This window comes from Labrus mixtus, chromosome 20, assembly GCF_963584025.1.
Source record: "Labrus mixtus chromosome 20, fLabMix1.1, whole genome shotgun sequence".
Taxonomy (NCBI): domain Eukaryota; kingdom Metazoa; phylum Chordata; class Actinopteri; order Labriformes; family Labridae; genus Labrus; species Labrus mixtus.
The window spans coordinates 24503711-24519106 of NC_083631.1; the positions used below are offsets into that span (position 1 = coordinate 24503711).

Below are 15396 nucleotides of genomic sequence, written 5' to 3' on the forward strand. Positions count from 1 at the left end.
CATGAGATCATGATGAGACAGACTCCTTTCTACACACAGTACTGCTCGGACCCGACAGGTAAACCTGGATCACAAAGAATCTCATCACATTCTGAAGCCACAGAGTGAGAGCTCTCAAAGGAGACCCTCGTCACTAAAACCTGCAGGCTCAACGTCTCAACACTCCATTTCAAACCGTTTTAAAAAGATGGTGTTGATAAGACCGGACTGTGTCGTCCACAGTCTGTAAATCCTGCTCATCTTCTTCTTCCTCTTGTTGTCCCCCAACCCCTCAGAGAAGATCTACAGGGTGCAGTACCCCAGTGGGATGAACGTCTTCAGACCGGACCTGGACTTTAACAGAGCGTCAGAGAGAGAGATCGAGGTGAGAGAGGAACCAATCACCACATGACTCCTGCAGACAGAGATATTAAAGTTAACCCTCGCTCTGCTCCTCTCTCTGTGTGCTCTCAGCTGTACAGTCTGATCAGAAGCAGCTGGGACGAAGACCCCGAACGGAGGCCCGACTTTAAGAAAATAGAGTTAACGCTGGGAAAGATTTTCAGGTACGCCAACCCGTCCCATTAAGTCTGACTCCGCCTCCTGATATTTATTGATCTAACGCGTCTCTCCTCCACAAAGTAATCTGCACAACCAGGCCACGGAGACGTACATGGACAACCTGATCCGCCGGCTGCAGATGTACTCGAGGACTCTGGAGCGTCTGGTGGAGGAGAGGACGTCTCTGTACAAAGCGGAGCGAGACCGAGCCGACCGCCTCAACTTCATGCTCCTCCCCGGGTAACGCTTTATCCTTCACAGGTGGAGGGACGCTGACGACCAGACGCCATTTATTTAGAGCTGTCAGTGTTCAACGACTTAATCACATTAATCTCCTGTTTGTCCCTTCAGGCTCTCCGTAGATACTCGTCCTCAGTGTCTCCCTGTAGTCTCAGTGATGTAAAAGAAGAACACTGCTGCATCTTTGAATGTCTCATTTCACTTTAACAAACTCTCAGACAGTAATATCCACCTGATGACATCACACATTGACCTTATGACATCACACATTGACCTCATGACATCACACATTGACTTTATGACATCACACATTGACTTTATGACATCACACTGACCTGATGACATCACACATTGACATTATGACATCACACATTGACTTTATGACATCACACATTGACTTTATGACATCACACATTGACCTTATGACATCACACATTGATCTTTGTTACCGTTCCTTTGAGCTGTTTGACCTCACTTTGGGATCCCTAACCACTTCCTGTTTCTGTGCTTAACTTCCTGTCCTAACCTTCCAGCTACAGGAAGGTCCTTACTGTATTTCAAAATAAAAGCACACAGCAAGTAAAGTACTCTCAGCTTAAGACAAAACATTCAAAATAAAAGCCCCCCCAAAAAACCCGTGAGACTATGGAATTTCAAACATGTAATTAAAAAATATATTTGTATTTTGTTAAATGTAACTTGATCTTTTCAGCAGTCATTCATGAACGTGCATATGTCCCGTCTGTGTGCCTCCTCAGGCCTGTGGTGCGTTCACTGAAGGAGACGGGGAAAGTGAAACCGGAGCTCTTCGAGGAGGTGACCATTTACTTCAGCGACATCGTGGGTTTCACCACGCTCTGTCACTACAGCACGCCCATTGAGGTGGTGAACATGCTCAACCACATCTACAAGCACTTTGACAGCATCCTCGACCACCATGACGTCTACAAGGTAGATAGACTTGAGCTTATATAACCAAATACAACCAAACCAAACTTTTTTCAAAGTCAAAGTCAACTTTATTGTCAATTTCAAAATATGCCAGACATACAGTGGAATCGAAATTGCGTTTGTCTCCGACCCGCGGTGCAATACAACCAAAGTAAGGTAAAAAGATAAAATAAAATGAGGTAAAAAGATAAAATAAAATGAGGTAAAAATAAGATAAATAATATTTACAGTAATAAATTCTAAATTGTGCAAAATGGTAAATAAAATAAATAAAATACAATTTTTAAGAAAAAGTAAACTTGTGCAATATGTGCAGTGTGCATTAAACTGATTGATAGTTAGTTATTATTCCAGAGTTCTTGGTGGCAAACGGGAGGGGGTTTCAACATCCAGTGTTCGTGGGGGCAGAGGGGGGGGAAGGAAGAGAGGGGAGAGAGTTAAGCTTCCTGACAGCTTGGTGGAAGAAGCTGTTTCCCAGTCTGGTGGAGCCGGCCCGCAGGCTGCGGTACCGTCTCCCCGATGGCAGGAGGCTGAAGAGGCTGTGTGAGGGGTGGGTGGGGTCACGCACAATGCTGGTTGCTTTGCAGATGAGGCGGGTACCGTAGAGGTCCAGAAGAGAGGGGAGTGGGACACAGATAATCCGTTCAGCAGCCTTCACTGTGCGCTGCAGGGTCTTGCGGTTGGCAGCAGTGCAGCTCCCAAACCACACAGTGATGCAGCTGGTCAGGATGCTCTCGATGGTGCCTCTGTAGAAGGAGCACATGATGGTTGGGGGGGCTCGTGCTCTCTTCAGCTTGCGGAGGAAGTAGAGGCGCTGCTGGGACTTCTTGGCCAGTGATGTGGTGTTGGTTGTCCAGGAGAGATCCTCACTGATGTGAACCATCAGGAACTTGGTGCTGCTCACTCTCTCCACAGCAGCACCGTCGATGGTCAGTGGGGGTTTAGGAGTGGGGACTCTCCGGAAGTCGACAACAACCTCCTTGGTCTTGTCGACGTTCAGGAAGAGGTTGTTGTCTCTACACCACGTGGCCAGTTGGCTGACCTCCATCCTGTAGTGCGTCTCATCGTTGTTGGAGATGAGACCAACCACTGTTGTGTCGTCCGCGAACTTCACAATGTGGTTGCTGCTGAAGGATGGAGCGCAGTCGTGGGTCAGCAGCGTGAAGAGCAGGGGGCTGAGCACACAACCTTGGGGGGCCCCAGTGCTCATGACGGTGGTTTTTGATATGCTGCCGCCGACCCGCACTGTCTGAGGCCTCTCGCTGAGGAAGTCCAGCAGCCAGTTGCACAGGGAAGTGCTGAGCCCCAGCTGGTCCAGTTTGCCGATCAGCTGCTGAGGGATGATGGTGTTGAATGCTGAACTGAAGTCTATGAACAGCATTCTGACGTATGAGTTTTTGGTGTCCAGGTGGGTGAGGGCTGGGTGAAGAGCAGAACAGATAGCATCCTCGGTGGATCTGTTACCTCGGTATGCAAACTGGTAGGGGTCCAGGGTGGCGGGGAGGGTGGATTTGATGTGGGCCATGACTAACCTTTCAAAGCACTTCATGGCGATGGGGGTCAGTGCAACGGGTCGCTAGTCATTGAAAGTGGATGGTGAGGGCTTCTTTGGAACGGGTATGATGGTGGTGGCTTTGAAGCACGACGGAACAACTGCCTGACTCAGAGAAGCGTTGAAAATGTCCGTGAAGACATCTTTGAGCTCCTCTGCACAGTCCTTCAGCACACGGCCAGGAATGTTGTCTGGACCTGCAGCCTTGCGGGTGTTGATCTTGGAGAAGGTTCTCTTCACGCTGGCTGCAGTCAGGCACAGGGTCTGGTCGTGGGGAGGGGGGGTGGTCTTCTGTGGGGGCGTGCTGTTGTGTGCTTCAAACCTGGCAAAGAAGCTATTGAGGTCGTTCAGTAGAGAGGTGTTGCTGTCACAGGTCTGTGGCACGGGTTTGTAGTCCGTGATGGTCTGGATACCACGCCACAGGCTCTGCGCGTCTCTGCTTTGTAAGCACCTTTAACTGATGTGTGACCTTTAACTGTTGTGTAAATCATGTCCAGAATGTTACCTTCTCTTGTGGGAAAGGTCACGTGTTGGTGGAAGTGGGGTAAAACCAAATGTTATACAAATTATAGAATAACATTAATGAATAACAACATTTAAACTGGATTAGATTTATTTTTTAGAATCTACAAACATGAAACATTCACTGATGTATTTAAATGTTTCATTCATAATCACTTTATATTAAATGTAAGATATGTTTTGAAAAATGGAGAGAGGTTAGAACACAGAAAGGTTTACAGACCCATGCAGAGCTGGATAAACACTGAAGCTTCAGAGTCCACCACATGGTGACCTGAGTGAGCATGGACTCTAGAGGGTGGGGGGGAGACAGCTCTCTATGATGTTTAGAATTTAGACTGCAGTACCCATTTTAACCACTAGAGGTCAGAGTTGGCTGTGGATTCTCTTAATAATAATTTAAAAAAACATCTTTATGAATTCCTCTCAGGTGGAGACGATCGGTGATGCGTACATGGTTGCGTCCGGTTTACCTAAACGTAACGGTGACAGTCACGCCGTGGACATCGCCCACATGGCTCTGGACATCCTGGCTTTTGTGGGGACTTTTGAACTGCAGCACCTGCCAGGTATCCCTCTGTGGATCCGGATCGGCGTGCATTCAGGTACATGAACTTCAGTCGGCTATCAATGTGATTTATTAAAAACGGCGTTGCATTCATAAATAAACAGAATCATTAACATGTGTTTATTTGTGTTTATTTGTGTGCTGTAGGTCCGTGTGCAGCGGGAGTTGTGGGGAACAAGATGCCTCGTTACTGTCTGTTTGGAGACACAGTCAACACAGCATCACGCATGGAGTCCACAGGCCTGCGTAAGCGACAACACACACACACACACACACACACACACACACACACACACACACACACACACCATCATCAACACCTGGTAGGGGAAAGTGTTTGAAAATGTAGACTACCTCACACACGTCTCCTTCTCCTTTCCCAGCTCTGAGGATTCACGTCAGCGGGTCGACCATCAGCATCCTGCAGAGGACAGACGGAAAATTTGAGTATGAAAAAAGAGGAGAGACGTACCTGAAGGTTAGTTCTTTCTGCTACCCTAACCCTAACTACATCAAATCTAAACCTTACAATTTTTAATTTGTGTGTGTGTGTGTGTGTGTGTGTGTGTGTGTGTGTGTGTCGCTCCCACAGGGCAAAGGCAAAGAGATAACGTACTGGTTAACAGGAGTGACAGGAGGGAATTACAACCTGCCGACACCGCCGACAGCGTGAGTGAAACCCGGTCTGAACACTCTGCTCATGTCCTCTCCGATCCAGCTTTATTTAAAGAGCTCATTTTAAAAACAGCAGTTTTTACTAAAGGGCTTTACAGTCCACAAAACAGCGGTCGCTCATCAATAACAAATAATGATGATGAGAAAGAGAGTGAAAAATCATATAAAGCAGATAAAAGAATTAATGGCAAAAGGAACGAGAATACATCGGTCTCATTCAGAGTTAAAAACCAAGGTGTAAAAATTAGGACAAGAGTTAAGAACCGGCAGTGTGGGGGCTCGTTAAAAGACGGGCATCAGTGTTTGGACCAACTGAAGGCGAGAAAGGGATGCCTGACTTTGGGAGTCATCTGCGTAAAAGTGGAATGAGAGGTCGGCCATGTTTTTCACAAATCAATCCCAGGGGGAGTAGGTAGAGGGAAAAGAGCATCGGCCAAGGATTGAACCCTGGGGTACTCCACATGGGATTGGAGAGGTGTGGAGGAGTCGCTGAGGCTTACAGTGAAACTTCTATCAGACAGATATGATCTGAACCATTTGTAGGACGTTCCTTTGATGCCCACATAGAGAGAACAAAACGAGAAACGAGAGCAAGTATCGAACATTTTGACAACCTTACTGTATAAACAAACTTCTAGTATGAGTCTATTCCAATCAACAATGCAGAAAGTCATATTCATGTGCTTATAACCCATCCTTCTGTATGAGACCCACTCAACTCATGTTTTCTTAAAGCTCCACATGACCTCCTGCAGCATTCATGTCTATAATCTGAAATGTTCCCCGCGTCTCGTCTCAGGGAGAACTTCCAGCAGCTGCAGCAGAATCTGGCCGAGATGATCGTTTCCAGTCTGGAGCAGCGAGGAGAAGGGAGTGAGCGCTTCAAAAAGACCCTGTCCACGAGAGTCAGTCAGGGGGAGACCAACAGCGGCCTGCAGGGCGGCGACAGCCCCCCCGACTACTTCCACCTGGCTGTCACAGATAACCCCAGCACCTACCTGTGATCACCGTGGCGCTCTGAAAAGGAGTGGACGATGTAGGCGTGGCTCTGTTCTGTCCAATCAGAGCTACTGGTTTGTGTGGACGGGTCACTTTATTCTGCGTCCTGTGACATCAGAGCAGCAGGGGGACAAAGGGCTGCTGCAGCGCCACCCGTCTCTCGCTGCATCAGGACGTGAACATCAGACTGAACCACCCACAGACATGAAATATAAAATATGTGGTATAAATAAGCTCCTTCTCTTTTTTCTTGTTGGACTGAAACGTTTTCACTGCGGCTGTTTTCTACGTGATGAACTGAGCTTTTTTTATAACAAACATGAGAAATGAGCACATTGAAAAAGCCACCACCTGGGGGCGCCAGAGTCAAATAAATCTACATTCCTGAAGTAAATAGATGGAAATGATTTAGATTTAACCATGTTTTGGCCTTTCAGATAATATTTTTCCATGTCATTAAATCATGTGTGAAGTGATGTTTTTTGCATTCAGTCAAATGTTTTTGCAGTTGACCTTCAGGGCCACCGTAGATTTACATCTTTAATTAGTTCTTAATTCTTTTACATCCAAACTGTATTCAGCAAACTATCTAAAGTGCACAAATACTAAAACGTTGTCTCTCTCTGTCTCTGCAGCTTTTAGTTAAAAGTATTTTTCCCTGTGGATAATAATAACTCACACACTGAGTGTACTCTCTCACCTTTGCAAAGGTCTCTGTTTTTATTTAAATCTTTCACACAGGAAGCTCGTCATTAAGAAACCTATTTATCGTGTAAATAGCTCCTTTCTGTTCTGCTGCAGAGACGGTGAGTCGTCATCCTGACAGGAGAACATTTGAGTTTTTTTTGTTTTTTTTTTAGATTTATTTTTGGGCTTTTCATGCCTTTAGTGGAGAGATAGGACAGTGGATAGAGTCGGAAATCAGGGAGAGAGAGAGAGAGGAACGACATGTGGGAAATGAGCCACAGGTGGGATGTGAGCCCGGGCCGCCTGCTTGAGACGACAGCCTCCATACATGGGGCGCACGCACTAACCACTGCGCCACCAGCGCCCCATGTTTGAGGTTTCTGTGATGATTTGATGTTTCAATAAAAGAAGTTTGAAATAAAGAATCAGGTTCAGAGCAGTTTAAACTTTTAATAACACTTCACATTAAAGAACAGGAAACTGAACACACTAGGAGACTCCACATCTCTGCTCCTTTGAAAAACAGTGCAGCGACCTCTTAAAAAGACGGCTGCAGAAAACAATTCAAATATGATCTAAAATGTTCAGAAGTCTGAAGTGAACATGCGCCCATGTTTTATTTTCACGCCTTCTCGAGTAAGACTGGCTTCATGAGGTATGTCAAAACTGATTATGTGTCCAAACAATCCTCCAGTGTGTGGAGTCACCACGATGACTCTACCGCTCCTGATCCAGGCGGAGTCTCTCACACGAGTCAACTTCCTTATACTAAAGCTGTTTGTGTTTAACATCTGAGAGGAAAACGAGCTCGTCCTCTAAACAGAGTTCAAGAAAACAAACGGATGAAAGTCCGCTTCAGAACTTCTGTGAAAACCATCAAAACATGGTGGAGATAAAGAGATCCAAAATGTGAATCAAAATGAGAAAAACTAACCACGAAGTGTAGAGTGCATGCAGTGAAGAACACACACACACACACACACACACACACACACACACACACACACACACACACACACACACACACACACACACACACACACACACACACACACACACACACACACACACACACACACACACACACACACACACACACACACACACACACACACACACACACACACACACCTACACAGTTTTAGTGGTGACTAACACCGTCCCACCCAGCTCCGTGGCAGGGAGGGGGACTCTGTGCTCCAGTCCTCTCTCCACCCACGTCCCAGCATGCATTGGGGGGCACCGACAGGTGGTGAAGTCCTCCTCCCACTCCCATCCTGTTTGGGCGCCCGGGTGCAGGTGAGCGCTGCAGGGCGGCTGCGAGGGGAGAACCACCGGTTCACGCTGCTTCTCAGAGTCGTCTGAAAGATGAGGGAGAAACCAACTACGTTACCACGGCAACAGAAGGTTAAGAGTTTGTTTTGCAGGTCCCGTGCGTGGACATTTCTACATCACAGAGTTCAGATATTTAAGATGGATCAGGGAGTTCACAGAAATAAAGGAGGGGCGCCCGTCAACATCACGGCGCCCCCTGAGGACCCGGTCTGCCACTCCATGTGGGACGTGGTTTAGGAAAGGATCAAAATCTGTCTCATTTCAGTTTCATATTTAGGGCCCATTGGAGTCGTCCTCACTCTTCTCCCCGACGTGGCGCCCTGCTCATGACACACATTAATGTAAACACTGAACAGCAGCGTCCTCACACAGACGATACAAACCCGTAACGGCGTGGAGTCAAAGATGCTTTTACTGAATCACAATAGATCACATGTGAAACAATGAGGCGTCTCACTTCAGCTAAGTGAAAAGAGCTGATACCCTAATCTAGTTTCAGACGTTCTCGTTGTCCTGAGGAGGTGAACACTCCATTCACAGAATCACGCCGTGGAGACGGACGCACGCGCTCTCTCACCGGGTTTAAGACACACATGAGCTGCATGCAAGACGATTGAAACCTCGGTCAGGAGGATCACGCAGACATTGTTTTATGTAAAGAACCCAAACTTAAGCCGAGCAGCGTGATGTGTTTTCATCAACATTAAAGATATTAGAGTGTTTGAGAGATCACTGACTGTTTAATCCTCTGGTTTTAACCCTTTGTCCACCAAATACACTCGTGCTGTTCACCACTGTAAGAGACCGTTTAAGAGTGTGTGTGTGTTCTGAATCTGCAGATGTGTGTGTGTGAACCAGAATAACTGTTAGAGAGCTGCATGCCGACCCTGGGGACGCCTGCCAAGAAGAGAACAGAAACTGTGCAGTTTCTACCGTGGTGTTCATGAGTGTCACACTTCATCACCTGCATGCCTGCAGACGCACGCTGCGACATGTTTTCACATCACGAAGAACGATTTCTGAACGAGGGGCCGTCACCACACCAGAATGTGAAACTTTGATATGATTCTAGTTTAAATCAAACGATGTTGATTCCTGTTTAATACCAAGGCTCCTCCCTCTTTTACAAACGTTGTCCGTGTAGTTTGGATTTGTTTGGACCAGAGAAGGTAGACGGTTTTAAGACACCCCCCCACACGGCCGTTTTGGACGCCCCTCGGTTTGTCAGATATGAGAGCAGTTATCAGGTCAACAGGTGTTGCAGCGATGGAAGCAGCAAGAGAAGTGGTTCAGATAGAAGTGATTGTACCCGACCTAAAAAGCCTCTGCATGTTTCTAATAAGCTCCACGAGCAGAAACGTGCTCAAACTAGGATCAATATTGGAGATGCTTTTGAAAAATGGAGAGAGGTTAGAACACAGAAAGGTTTACAGACCCATGCAGAGCTGGATAAACACTGAAGCTTCAGAGTCCACCACATGGTGACCTGTGTGAGCATGGACTCTAAAGAGGAGGGGGGGGAGAGACAGCTCTCTGTGATGTTTAGAATTTAGACTACAGTACTCATTTTAAACACTAGGGGGCAGAGTTACATACTGCTCCTTTAAAGTTTGTTTTTAAAGCTTCTGTACGTTTTGATTCTTTCCTCCATTTAAATAACAGAGAGTGCATCGTATTAAAACATCTGGTACTCTGAACAAAGTGTCATGAGCGAGGGAGATGAAGTTCAGGTCAGGATTTGTTTTTGTTCAATGACTCACCTGCTGAAACCCGAACGTATCTGACACCTGATACCGACTATTATAACTCAAACTAGCAGCAGCTGCTTCTAGAACAACAGGTGGAAGTTTCACATTAAGAATTAATCTCAGTAACAGCCTTAAAAAGAAGCTGTCAGCTGCTGAGGATTCTGGGATACGTTGTTCTTTGTGTGAGGATTTATTTCATAAAGATTATAAATGATCCTCTTACCCGGGATTCTGCTCGTCCTGGTGTGTTTTCTGTAAATGAAGAACAGAGTCACGATCAGGATGGTCACCACCGTACCCAGACCCACACAGATCCACAGAGCCGGACTCAGGAACATCATGGAGGACAGCTGAGGGGCAGGAGACGTGGATTTCACCTGGACCACGGGAGGCCGGGGCTCTGAGAGGAAAATACTGATTATATACCTCAACACAAAAACACAGATCACATGCTCAACAGTCAGAGCAACATTCAGTCAAACACATCTAAAGAGTCAGCTCTGATTCAGAGGAGGTATCAAGGTGTCAATGTGGAGCCCTGCGTAGGGTTTGAATGCATCTCTGCAGATATTCAAGTCAACACACAAAAAGCAGAGACAAAGCTTTGTCAAAGCCACACAGAGACGTTCAGAGACTCACCTGTGGGCCACTTGGTAGGTTTAGGTCTGTTTATGGTCCTGCTGGAGATGCATTGTTTGACAAGGAAGTCCCACTTTTCACCCACTGGACAGTCCTTCTTGGCCATGTCTGAAAAGCGGCTGCTGAGCCACGCTCCTCCGATGTTAATGACACAAACCCTGAAAAAAAACCCTCTGAGGACAGAGAGCAGTGAGACCCGGAGGATGAGATGCAAAAGGGAGGATTTGTGAAATGAGTGCAGAGTGATGAACAGACGTTTCAGTTCCACTATTTCAGAGGAAAGACCGAATCACTACCCGAGTCCCCAAGGACGAGACAGAAACAGAGAGAGAGAGGCTTAAAGAACAGAGAGGTCCTGACCTCACAGATCTGTACTTTATTAAACCTTAGATTCAGCTGTGGTCATTTGACCGTACAGCATGTTGACATGAAGCTCTGGATCCATGGATCAGGTTTCTCCTGACAGTGAGATCTCCGTCTGACTCACAAAATCTGATCTTTAAAGTGAGAATTACATTATGAGTAATCTCTACCTGCGTGTGATCTCTCGGGGTCCGGATTTTCAGCAGGTGACGTGTTCTGGTTTCAGTTTAAAGGACATTTGTCGGCCGAGCTGTATTGACCAATCAGGAGTCAGCATGCTTTACTGAATCAGGACAGTAAAAAAACAGACGCTAATGACACACCAGCTCCCATCGACAGTTTGCACCCTACCCCTAAAAAGCATTATTTCTAATCCAACAACTCAAACACAAGAACTTTGAATACAGAAACAAATCAGGATCATGAGTCGAAACACTAAACAACTCACCGAGAGCAACAGTGTGACGTCATCAAGCTTCAGCACAGGAGAACAAGACGAGGATGTCGACTCTCTCTCTCTCTACTCACAATCTACATGAAACCACTCGCTGCAGCACTCCAACATAACACACAAGATAACTCTATATGCTGACGACATCATACTTTACCTACAGACTCCACAAACCTCACTTCAAGAAACAATGAATCAAAAATATTCCAAAATCTGAAACTACTCAATAAACTGGACTAAACCGACACTACTTCAATCTCTGTAAAGAGGATGAATCCGGCAGCCCTAAAAAGATTTATCCACAACAACAGACCATGAAACCTGGAATATAATCTGCAACAACACCTTCTCAGTGACAAACAGAACCTCCAACTGATTCAGTATAAGATTAACCACAGAACTCACACTTCAGAACATCAAATGGGACTTTCTCACTCCAATAACTGTTCATTAAGCCCCGCCCCCCTAACACCCTGGATGACTACTAAGTCACAAATAAACTGCCAGGTTCCACTCCCCCATCACTACGCATTCTCAGTAACACATTTTCAATCACACCTCCCAACGACCAAAAAAACACAAACTACTCATCGCGCTCACTGTCGCCAAGAAAACAATCCTCCTCAACTGGAAACAATCAGCTCAGTATGGATGAACACGTTACCATGGAAACACTTAAACATCCACTTCTGGACATGAGGCGTGCAACAGAACCGCTATGCTACCCAGCGCCCCGGGTCACTGACCATCTTAGAGTTCCCTGTTCGGTTTAAGACTGCCTGATAAAAAATATAAATACATTTCTAAACAACATGAACTTTCAGAGAACACATTTAGCAGCAGAAGACGGAGAGGATGGACTTCTCTCTAAAGTGAGAAAATCACAAGACATGAAACAGAGTGAGAGTGAAGCTGTGGTTTAAATTATTTTGTTGAACTGAGACTCAGATGAACATTTAAGTTGCAGACATTAACGCCACTCAGAAAAGGAACTCCTGCCTGGAAGCCGTTCAACGCTAACCGCTGACTTCACTGGAAAGAGGAATGAGAAACTCACAGATTCTCAGACTGTGCTGTGATGACCTGAATGAAAGTTTGCACCAGAGGAAACATCAGAGCAAGAATACAGACGGAGACCGGACAGTCCTGAAAAACTTTAATCACAACAGGAAGTGAGACGGAGACGAGCAGCATCATCAAAACACAAACCTGAGAGACTTTGAGGGAGCACATAAAACCTGAGGATGACATCATCACACAGACCATGACATCATCACACAGACCATGACATCATCACACAGACCATGACATCATCACACAGACCATGACATCATCAAACCGACGGATTAGAGATTTGAAATATAAAAAAGATAGATAAAATCTATGATAAAATCATTAAACTCTGAAGGTATAAAACACATTTCACTCAGTTCTTTATCATGAATATAAACTGCAGGTTAAAAATGTGACTAAAGAAAAAAAGATTCTTTTTAAGAGCTTCGGTACGTGTTCATACCATCAGCAGCGCCTTTCTGAAAAGTGGAAAGATTTTCAAATTCAGCGCTCGGAGCGACCGCACAAACAAGGCAGAGCGTTCTGAAAATAACCGCTGGGCGATGAGCTTTATCTCCAGACGGCGTTCTGCTGCCAACGCTCTCTACTCACTAAAACTGAAGAAAAGACACCATGTGGACACGTGGTCAAACAACCTTATCGTAAAGTCGATCTTCAAACAAACACGTTCACAGACAAACTTTAAAACACTGATCAGAAACGTGTTGGCAGCTTTATGGTCTCAGAAGAAGAACGAGCTTCAGTTTGGACTTTAAAAAGACGTGACAGAAAAAATCATCATAGGGGGCAATTGTTCATTTTAATCACGCACACACACACACGCACACACGCGCACACACACACCCCTCATGGTCTGAACAGCAGGGGGTACATCTTGACGAAGGTGAAGTTGAAGGAGGGGGGCAAACCCTGGTGACTGATGCTGCTGAAGTTCCCCACCCAGGTAAACGGAGGAAGTCCTCCCTGAGTGGTCGGCCCGTTCAACGCCTCGGCGCTGAACATCTCCGCCATGTTGAAATCTGTCACCTGCAACAAGACGGCACAAACACGCTCTTAAAGCTACAGTACGTCATGTTATTTCACTTAAATCCCACCTTCATCACCAATCAGCCAATCACAGCCACTGAGGGGAGAATGTTTTGGTTGCTTAGCAACAGCAAAGTTTCAGCATCTTCTTGCTGCTGTGTGTTTATTTTCCATTATTATTATTTTTTATTTTCCTGTTTGAGTGTCGTAACAGGCGGCAAGCCACGCCGCGTGATGCAGCGTGACCATCATCATGACTTTTCCCGATGCATTGTGGGATACAGTTCAGACAATAGTGCACTACAGTGAGGTGTGTTTTCAGAGTCAGCCCTGAAGACATCTTTAACTGTCATCACCATGGTTACGGTCACTACCTTAGTGTCATAGCAACCAGACGGAGAAGCCTTCTCTGTCCTCAGGTCTCCCCGACAGCAGATGGTGTTACAGGGGTCCCCCTTAGAGTATGGATCCTTCTTGTAGTCTGAAAACAAACAAACAAACAAACAAATGTCTCATTAAAGATGCAGCCTGATGTCAACATGCAGCTCCTCTCCTAAACGTCTTTTATTTTACTTAAAGGAGCAGTATGTAACTCTGACCCCCTAGTGTTTAAAATGGGTACTGCAGTCTAAATTCTAAACATCATAGAGAGCTGTCCCCCCCCCCCCTAGAGGCCATGCTCACACAGGTCACCATGTTGCAAAAATGAGGGAGGACCTCGCTCCTCTGAAGCTCCTCTCTCATTTCAAAATATTGCCAAAGTTTGTGCGATTCAGAGAATTCTCTCTCTCTCCCCCCTCTCTCTCTCTCTCTGTCTGTCTCTCTCTCCCCCCTCTCTCTCTCCCCCCTCTCTCTCTCTGTCTCTCTCTCCCCCCCTCTCCCCCCTCTCTCCCACCTCTCTCTCTGTCTCTCTCTCTCTCTCCCCCCCTCTCTCTCTGTCTCTCTCTCCCACCTCTCTCTCTCCCCCTCTCTCTGTCTCTCCCCCCCTCTCTCTGTCTCTCTCCCACCTCTCTCTCTCTCTGTCTCTCTCTCTCCCCCTGTCTCTCTCCCCCCCCTCTCTCTCTCCCCCCTCTCTCTCTCTCCCCCCTCTCTCTCTCTCTCTCTGTCTCTCCCCCCCTCTCTCTCTCCCCCCCTCTCTCTCCCCCTCTCTCTCTGTGTCTCTCTCCCCCCCCTCTCTGTCTCTCTCCCACCTCTCTCTCCCCCCCCTCTCTCTCTCCCACCTCTCTCTCTCTGTCTCTCTCCCCCCCCTCTCTGTCTCTCTCCCCCCCCTCTCTGTCTCTCTCCCACCTCTCTCTCTCCCACCTCTCTCTCTCTCCCACCTCTCTCTCTCTCCCCCCTCTCTCCCCCCTCTCTCCCCCTCTCTCTCCCCCCCTCTCTCTCTCTGTCTCTCTCTCCCCCCCTCTCTCTCTGTGTCTCTCTCCCACCTCTCTCTCCCCCCTCTCTCTCTCTCCCACCTCTCTCTCTGTGTCTCTCTCTCCCCCCCTCTCTGTCTCTCTCCCACCTCTCTCTCCCCCCTCTCTCTCTCTCCCACCTCTCTCTCTCTGTCTCTCTCTCCCCCCCTCTCTCTCCCCTCTCTCTCTGTGTCTCTCTCCCCCCTCTCTCTCTCTCCCACCTCTCTCTCTCTGTCTCTCTCTCCCCCCCTCTCTCTCCCCTCTCTCTCTGTGTCTCTCTCCCCCCTCTCTCTCTCTCTGTCTCTCTCCCCCCTCTCTCTCTGTCTCTCTCTCCCCCCCTCTCTCTCCCCTCTCTCTCTGTGTCTCTCTCCCCCCTCTCTCTGTCTCTCTCCCCTCTCTCTCTGTGTCTCTCTCCCCCCTCTCTCTCTCTCCCACCTCTCTCTCTCTGTCTCTCTCTCCCCCCCTCTCTCTCCCCTCTCTCTCTGTGTCTCTCTCCCCCCTCTCTCTCTCTCTGTCTCTCTCCCCCCTCTCTCTCTCTCTCTCTCTCTCCCACCTCTCTCTCTCTCTCCCCCCCCTCTCTCTCTCCCACCTCTCTCTCTCTCTCCCCCCCCTCTCTCTCTCCCACCTCTCTCTCT

The 15396-nt window shown here is 47.2% G+C and overlaps 2 protein-coding genes across 2 annotated transcripts in view; one reads left to right on the plus strand and one right to left on the minus strand.

The window, feature by feature from the left end:
- The window catches only part of gucy2ca (guanylate cyclase 2Ca), a 30533-nt gene extending 23787 nt beyond the window's left edge, over positions 1 to 6746 (plus strand). Inside the window, exons 18-27 of the mRNA XM_061065656.1 lie at positions 1 to 58; positions 276 to 364; positions 454 to 545; positions 622 to 780; positions 1539 to 1731; positions 4236 to 4410; positions 4521 to 4619; positions 4757 to 4851; positions 4966 to 5042; positions 5848 to 6746. The exon at positions 1 to 58 is cut by the window's left edge and continues 80 nt beyond it. Of these exons, the coding sequence (XP_060921639.1) occupies positions 1 to 58; positions 276 to 364; positions 454 to 545; positions 622 to 780; positions 1539 to 1731; positions 4236 to 4410; positions 4521 to 4619; positions 4757 to 4851; positions 4966 to 5042; positions 5848 to 6052 (1242 nt within the window). The 3' untranslated portion in view covers positions 6053 to 6746. The remainder of the gene's footprint in view (positions 59 to 275; positions 365 to 453; positions 546 to 621; positions 781 to 1538; positions 1732 to 4235; positions 4411 to 4520; positions 4620 to 4756; positions 4852 to 4965; positions 5043 to 5847) is intronic.
- A 418-nt stretch (positions 6747 to 7164) lies between these two features.
- The window catches only part of LOC132954372 (phospholipase B-like 1), a 13789-nt gene continuing 5557 nt past the window's right edge, over positions 7165 to 15396 (minus strand). The window contains exons 7-10 of the mRNA XM_061026915.1: positions 13745 to 13870; positions 10457 to 13370; positions 10041 to 10217; positions 7165 to 8095 (exon numbers count right to left, since the gene is read on the minus strand). Coding sequence (XP_060882898.1) covers positions 13191 to 13370; positions 13745 to 13870 — 306 coding nt within the window. The 3' untranslated portion in view covers positions 7165 to 8095; positions 10041 to 10217; positions 10457 to 13190. The remainder of the gene's footprint in view (positions 8096 to 10040; positions 10218 to 10456; positions 13371 to 13744; positions 13871 to 15396) is intronic.